Source organism: Mytilus galloprovincialis, chromosome 2, assembly GCF_965363235.1.
Source record: "Mytilus galloprovincialis chromosome 2, xbMytGall1.hap1.1, whole genome shotgun sequence".
NCBI classification, from domain to species: Eukaryota; Metazoa; Mollusca; class Bivalvia; order Mytilida; family Mytilidae; genus Mytilus; species Mytilus galloprovincialis.
The window spans coordinates 1,364,575-1,373,057 of record NC_134839.1 but is presented as its reverse complement, the minus strand read 5'-3'; the positions used below and the strand labels follow the sequence as shown (position 1 = coordinate 1,373,057).

Sequence of the window (8,483 nt, the reverse complement as noted above, 5' to 3'; positions counted from 1 at the left end):
TTATCAATGTTTGATTATTTTATTCCAACGAAAAACTAAGTGAAATATGTACATAAAAGTTATCAAATGCTAACATAACTACTGATCCATGATCTGAATGACGTCAGTCTGGCATAAACACTTGGGAAATCCCCGGAGCACGTGCTTATACCCCACGAAGTAGCCCCAGCGAGGTAAGGGGTATTCTCTGAGTAGCATGTCATCGGTCCACCACTGTCACCCTGAAATAAAAAAAAACACCAACATATTCTCTAAAAAAATAACACCTAAATATGTCATTAATGTAGTCGTAATCAGTTATAACGTTAAAAACCTGTATAATATGATGAAACGCTGAAACAGACATTCTTTTTATACGACCGCAAACAATTTTTTTGCGTCGTATAATGCTATCATGTCGTCGCCTGCGTCGTCTGAAGACACATTTTGTTTCCGGACAATAACTTTAGTTTCAGTGAATATGTCTCTATAATTTTTTACCAGAATTTCAATACCACTAGAGGAAGGTTAGGATTGATTTTGGGTGTTATGGTCCTAATCGTTTAGGAATAAGGGGTCAAAAAAAAGGGGCCCAAAATAATCATTTTTTGTAGTTTTCAAACAATAACTTGTGTTTAAGTGTACGAATCTCTCTGAAATTAAATTCAAGTTTCCATACCATGAAGGGATGGTTAGTATTGACTTTGGCTCAAAATGTTTTGGAATTAGGGGCAAAAAAGGGTGAAACTAGGTTTTTTTGGTCAAGGAACAATTAAGACAATTTAACAGCAGTGTAAGGGAGGTAATTCTAAAACATTTAACATACAATGTTGGGTATGTTCGGATTTACCTCCCTTACACTACTTGTAAATCATTTAATATAAAGAAATGATAGGTTTTGGATTAATTTCGAAAAAAAAGGTGGTGGTAGTAGTTTTCAATTTTTTTCCTCCAAATGTTTCAAATTCGAGTTATTACTAAATATACATTGGATGAGACGTATAGACAATTTTGTGTTGTAATTGATAAGAGATATGAGGTCGGCAATGCAAACTAGACTAATATACACCATAGACTAATTGACACCAAACGTACGCAGCTATATGGCTTTTACGGAATCTAACAATAATTTCTTATGTCTAATTTATCAAGAACTCATTGTAGACTTGCAGACGATTTAGAACAGACAATGTGTATAGACACGGGTATATATTTGGAGCCTTCAGAGAGTTTTATGTTATATTTGTTAGGTTGCTATCTTATTGACCTATACCAAAATCTCATTTATGTTTTTTTCTCTCTAGGTCTATTTTCAAAAGTTAATTAGATTTGTGGTCAATATTCTTATTAAATAATACATATGAATGACTTACACTACAGGCTGATTTACCAGATTCTAATATACAAATGTGTCCGTCATTAATAGTAGCACCACTAACAGGTGCCCATCTTGTTGAACATTCGGAATTGCGGATGATCGTCATCTGAACATCTTTTAAATTGTCAGGACTGCTTCCACCTTACAAATGAAAGGTTTATTATTTCGTCGTTATTTATTTAAGAAGTGTACATTTATGATTATACGTCGAGGGGTAGAAGGCATGTGCATAAAACAAATATATACACAATGCAAAAAATATAAAATATAATCATATACAGGATGAACAGAAAGTCACTTTACTATATCTATGCAGTTGTGGTGTCCACTCTTCTCAGTGCAAATAAACTCATAAAAGATACCAGGATTGAAATTTTATATTTGAACCAGACACTCGTTTCGTCTACGTACAAAAGACTCATCAGTGACGCTCGAATAAAAAGATGTTAGAAAGGCGAAATAAAGTACGAAGTTGAAGAGCATTGCGGACCAAACATGCATGCCTAAAAGTTTTGCCAAATACAGCTAAGAATCTTAATGACTGTTTAATGAATGAAAAAGTAAGCTGCATAATTAAATGATGATATTAGTTATATCAATCAACTTCTTTTTAGTATGATTACAAAATCATGAATGCATATTATTAATACCCTTTTCAAGCTGTTTACGTGAAGATTTATTCTCCGGCTTGTGGATGCGGTCTGCGATCTATGTTTTTTTGCATGCAGATACACTTCTCGTTTCACACTGCGCGAGAAAATGATTTTTCGTTAATTTGATTGGCTTATCCGGCATCGAGGGACGATATTACGACAATGGTTATTTGTAAGGTTGTTGCTGACTGGCAAAGATTAACATGATGCACATTTCTTTCATTGCAACGGGCGTGCAATTCCTGGAATAAAAAACACAGTCACACTGTTCACATAAAAATGTTTTTGTTTTTTGTTTTTTTTTAATTTTGTTATATTTGAAGCTTAGGAAGCAACTTTTTAATTTCAAAAAGTGGAGGGGGGTGGGGTTGTTATTGTTTAAGCAACTATTTTTTTTACAACAAAGGGGGTGTCGGACCCTTTGCACCCCAAATTCCTTTCTGTGAACATATAACTTACTTCCGGATAGTCTTCCCCATCCGGAAAGACTGCAGATGGATCCAGTAAAATCCTGAGTCGTTGGAACAGCGATCTTATTTATTTTTACACCATAAGTCAATGACTCTGACAATTCTAATAAAGCAATGTCGTTTGGGTATCCACCGCTACTTGAACTATAACTTGGGTGCTGCAACGAAAAAGAGAACGTTTATAAATAGAAATATCAGTATGTTCATAATTGAAGTCAAATTTTTATTTCGCATTAACAAAAGTAATTGAATTTTCAGCGTTGAAATGTTGTTTGTGAATCTGGAAATCATTCTTAAGTTGATTCAACAGGTTGAATCGGTATTATATAGAAAAAAGAAGATGTGTCTAATTGCATCTATTTGGAAAATGTTTCTTAACTTGAAATAATGTTATTGTCTCTCGACAAACAAACACCACTGCGTCTTTTAAAAATATAATAACTTAGCTTCGAATGTTTTGAAAATAAAAACAAAGCATTATTATGATTAAGTTACAAGATTATATGTCATGTAAAATAAAGTTTCAAACGAAACAAATTACCATGATAATTCTGGCGAGCGAGCGAACTGTTCTAGAAGTATCTGATAACTTTGTCATTCCAGCTGCAATCCGTAGAGTGTTGGCTCTACAAACAAAATGTAAGATATAAAATACTACATGTACAGTAGACTTGTTTTCACTCAACCCGACCGTGCGAGGGCTGTATAGCCAGTCAAGGTCGTTTAAAACTTCCACAATCTTTTCACTCAACACTTGAAATGGTAATAAAAATGTCAGTGAAAAATATGTGTTCCCGCAAACTTCATCAACAGAAATGTTCCATCATCGCAGATTTAGTCTCCTCTCATAGTTCCGGATGGGCTTTACAGGATAGAGAATAATGGGCAAAAAATAGAGACAAAGAAGGTCGTAAAAAGGAGAAAAATAAACAAACAAATAAAGAATAGAGAAATTCTTAACTAGAATCTCTATTTCGTTGATCTCTTTCTACTGTTCATTTTGCCGAAAAAACACAAAAAAAGCGCGGTAACATCATTATTTAAGGGTAGTGACTCTTAAAAGTAACGGACTGACAATTTTGGCCTTGTTGACCTATTTGTTGATCGAGTCTTACTAATCATTCTCACTGTTTACAGTTTTTTTTCTAAATCCTGTAATGTTTATGCCAAAAAACGCAAAACTAGGTAAAAAAAATAGGGACAATAATTCCTATAAGGTCAACTGACAATTATATTGACTTTTTGAAGATCTTGTCCTGCTGATTAATTTTGAATCTTTTCGACAAAGCTCTTTTTTGTTTAATTTTTCCTGCTGATAATAATTTCTGTTTCAGTATATCTCTATAGACTACTATAAGTGTTGCCAAAATTCCCCAAAAATAAGGGTAAAAATATTATTTAATATTATTCAAGGGCAATAACTTTCATAAAAAGCGAACTTTCAATTACGACTTTGTTGACCATTTTTTTGCTGTTAACAGTTTCTCTTTATCTTCTATTGCTTTTCTCAGCACACAGGAATGATAAATAGTTATCAAAGGTACCAGGATTATAATTTAGTACGCCAGACGCGCGTTTCGTCTACATAAGACTCATCAGTGACGCTCATATCAAAATATTTATAAAGCCAAACAAGTACAAAATTGAAGAGCAAACATTTAAAGGGCCACTGAATTTGACGGGTTTAAGATATATTTCATTTTTAATGTCTGAAAGATCACTGAGTTAAAAATAAAAAAGATGACTTACGAACTTCCATCAACACAATGAGCAGCTGTTACAATCCATCGGTTGTCTATTATAGACCCGCCACAGATATGATACCAACTTCCGCCACTTCTCATCTGCAGTGATATTTGCCAGGGGTAGGTTTCGATTTCTGCGTTACTCCCTCCAACGATTTTACTACTTAAACCATCAACATCCGGTATCCCATTCTAAATATGAAAGCTTAAAACTAAATTTAACGAAGTATTCAGGGAGACTTTCCTAAAATGTTTATCAACATTCCATACATCCCTTTATTTTGTTTTAAAAGCGGTTTTGCTACCTCAATTTTCACTTTCAACCAAATAAAATTAAAATGAATTGTTTTTGTTTGGTTATAGATTGCCAAGAAATAATTAGAGCACTTATGTCAAATCAGTTACTAAGTGGTTGATTTAAGTAGCCGCATGAGATTCCTGTATTGCAAATATCATTTTTTTTCAATGATTTTTTATGATGGAACTGATAAAATGTCATCTATTATCGAAAATATTTAATTATTGTAACGACGTCAGGATATTTGAATTTACGAGGTATACTGATGAGTTATTACGATGTTACGACAACTTCAAAGACGTAGTAGGCTACTAGATAATATGCAGCTGATTGGTTGATCGTTTTTTGTCCAGTGATATTTAGTATGCAGATTATTATATAACAAAATATCAGCTACTCTATTCGACACAATATAAACAAGGTATTCAAAGTGGTAGGCTTCTATACATGCATTCATTTAGTGTGATACCACGTCGTCAGGGATATGAGACTAATGTTGACCCATGTCGTCAGAGAACGAAGATTGATTTTTGACCAATTCAGTCAAAGAACAAAGACTCATCTTTGACCTATTTCGTCGGAGAAAGAAGACTGATCTTTGACCCTTGTAGTTCGGCGGGAAATGACGACTGGAATTTGACTCACGTCGCCAGAGAACGATGACTGACCTTAGCCCCGTGTCACTCACTATAGAACCAAGAATGGTCTTCGAGGGTAACGTTAGCTTCTGAATCAAGATTAAGATTTTTTTTGTTTCAATTGTTCAAATAAAGCCTTTGAAAATAGTGGAATTAATTACTTTTGGAGTGTCAAAAACTCATTGGAAGTACTTGATAAAATTGCATGCATATATTGGTGATTTTGAATCTGTTCAAAGTTTAGATTTTTCTACCCTTTATACCACTTTGCCTCATATTCTAATTAAGAAAAAAATCACATTCCTTATTAACTGGGCATTTCAGAATGCGAGTATATATGTTCAAACTCTTTTAGGTCTTTTTTAGTAGCAATAAACAAAAGAACTATGTCAATTGGACATGCTTTGATACTATATATGCGCTTGAATTTTTACTTGATAACATTTTTGTTCGCTTTGGAGATTCCGTATATCGTCAAGTTATTGGAACTCCAATGGGGACTAACTGTGCACCACTTATTGCGGACCTGTTATATATATTGTATTGTTATGAGTTACAATTTATGACTGAAATTAACAAAGACCCATCGAAACAACATAATATGTATATGTAAACAACATGTATACTAAAGAAATTTATCCTGTTGAATTTACTTTAAATAAAGCTAATACTAACAATGACCACTGCCCTTTCCTCGATCTTGATATCTATATCATTAACGGGAAGCTTAATACAAAAAATTATGATAAAAGAGATGATTTTTCATTTCCTATCGTTAATTATCCATTTTTAGATGGTGACGTTCCCTTGTCACCATCGTATGGTGTTTATATATCTCAACTTGTACGATTCGCTCGTGTATGTAACAACGTATTAGATTTTAGCGAGAGAAATTTATGTATTACTGAAAAATTATTACCAGGGTTTTCGATATCACAAACTGGTCAAAACATTTACTAAATTTTATCACCGGTATAAGGAAATAATTCGTAAATATAACTCAACATGCAGACATCTTATACGCTCAGGTATTTCGCATCCAATCTTTTATGGTAATATTCTTTACAAAGCACAAAAATGTCAGTATTTACCTCAAAAGCTTACAAAACCTTTAACCAGACTTATAAAGAAGGGATATAGTTACGATACTGTTGTCAGGTCATTAAAGATTGCATATTTTGGCTTTAATATTGTTTCACTTATAGGGTCTTTGCATCGGAACTAAACACATTTATTTAAAAAAAAAACAGTTATTGGCATGACACGGGTTATGTTCTTCTCATATATCTTATGATAGTATGATACTAAACCCCTAACGGGAGGAATAGTGCCTGATATTCAAATGATGAAGACATAATCTTTCAATCAGTTTAATTGAGGTCTGGAGCTGGCATGTCAGTTAACTGCTAGTAGTCTGTTGTTATTTATGTATTATTGTCATTTTATTTATTTTCTTTTGTTACATCTTTTGACATCGGACTCGGACTTCTCTTGAACTTAATTTTAATGTGCGTATTGTTATGCGTTTACTTTTCTACATTGGCTAGAGGTATAGGGGGAGAGTTGAGATCTCATAAACATTAACCCCGCCGCAATTTTGCGCCTGTCTCAAGTCAGGAGCCTCTGGCCTTTGTTCGTCTTGTATGGTTCTCAATTTTAGTTTCTTGTGTATAATTCGGAGTTTAGTATGACGTCCGTTATCACTGTACTAGTATACATATTTTTAGGGGCCAGCTGAAGGACACCTACGGGTGCGGGAATTCTCGCTACATTGAAGACCCATTGGTGGCTTTCGGCTGTTGTCTGCTCTATTGGTCGGGTTGTTGTCGCTTTGACACATTCCCCATTTCCTTTCTCAATTTTATTCAATCATTGGAATTACATTTCAACTTACCGAAAATGAAAATATTTCTTTAATTAGTTCTCGTCCTGGTTGTACTATTTTCTGTGTACACACTGAAAATAAATCAATGTAATTTAAAACAGGCATATAGTGTCTTGATTGTTGGTATTCAATATATAATAAATACATGGTAATTTCTATTGAGGAGCATATGAGCCAGAAATTGCAACATCCTTACCCTGAAAAGTGGAGAAAGATTTTTCTAACACGTTTGTCTCACAAAAGACGACGTTTGACCCATTCCCTTTTTCTTGCTTTTTAGTCTTGCTTTTTGAATTACTTTACAATAAATTGTAATTCAAGTTAAATATTGTAAATCAGACAGTTTAAACAAATTAATATTTTTTGCTGAACAAAAATCGTAATGGAATGACAATCACTGTAAAGATTATTTTTTATACTTCCAAAATATAGACGACTTTATTATCGAAGTTTGGCTCCTCTACCCCCCACCCCCACTCCCCCCAAAAAGTCAGTCTATTCCTACGTCACCTTTGAGTTACTGTACAATTATAAGTAAACTATAATTCATGGAAATATATTAAAAATCGGACAACTTGAAGAAATTTTTTGAAAATTTACCCCAAAAAAAGTCCACTCTAGTTTACGATATATTTAATAATCAATTTTCACCCCAAAAAAATGTAACTAACGTACATAACTATGTATATAAAAGTTATGCATAAAACATACCATAGGCGTCTTATTTACGACTGTATTACTAGATATTCCATTAGAAGAGATGCAACTTTAAATCACAGTAAACTTTAAAACACACTTTAAAGCCTAATTCGTTTTGTGTGTTTTCTCAAACATTTTTTTAAAATACTAACCTGCAAAGCCAAATGTCAGAAAAAGAACAAAAGTCTTCATAACTGGCGTTTTTAGGCGGTAACACAACGGTATCAGATGTCGTCTGCTACTAGTTGAACGTCAGTCCAATTTCCATTTATACCATAGTCCATTACTGACCATATGTGCCATTCCAGCGATAAACGTGATAATTCAGAAACAAACGGTCACTAAGAAGTGATTTAACAAGGTCAAAATTTGTCAAATTCGTGACCTTAACCCAAATTTACTATGTCAAGTACTGGTTCTGTTCACGTTATAAAACAAACGTATGTTTAGTTTTGGGAATAATCAATTGACATTGCTAGTCAATTTTTATAGCATCTGAGAAGTTCAGGAGATTATTCATTCGAAGGACTACGACCAGTTTATCGTGTGAATATAAAAGTAAAGCAAATAACTGTCATTTACGATTTCGGTACAGTTTAAACACAAACGAACTCTTATTGGGTGTATATATGTTGTGTACAAGTTATCATTTTGTACAAATACTTATTTGTCAAATCATTTTTACAACTTTAAATTTGTGTATGTTCACTTTGTACAAATTGTTATTGTCCAAAAAAG

General features: G+C 33.3%; 1 protein-coding gene across 1 annotated transcript; it reads right to left on the bottom strand.

Annotated features, from left to right (window-relative positions):
* LOC143062069 (chymotrypsin-like serine proteinase) lies at nt 1-7,990 on the bottom strand. Its single transcript, XM_076233911.1, has 7 exons — nt 7,898-7,990; nt 7,056-7,117; nt 4,230-4,417; nt 3,022-3,106; nt 2,470-2,638; nt 1,353-1,498; nt 1-221 (listed from the first exon to the last, which is right to left on the bottom strand). Exons 1-7 carry the CDS (start codon nt 7,935-7,937, stop codon nt 63-65), a joined length of 849 nt encoding a protein of 282 aa, XP_076090026.1. The 5' UTR covers nt 7,938-7,990; the 3' UTR covers nt 1-62.
* Between the last annotated feature and the right edge of the window lie 493 nt (nt 7,991-8,483).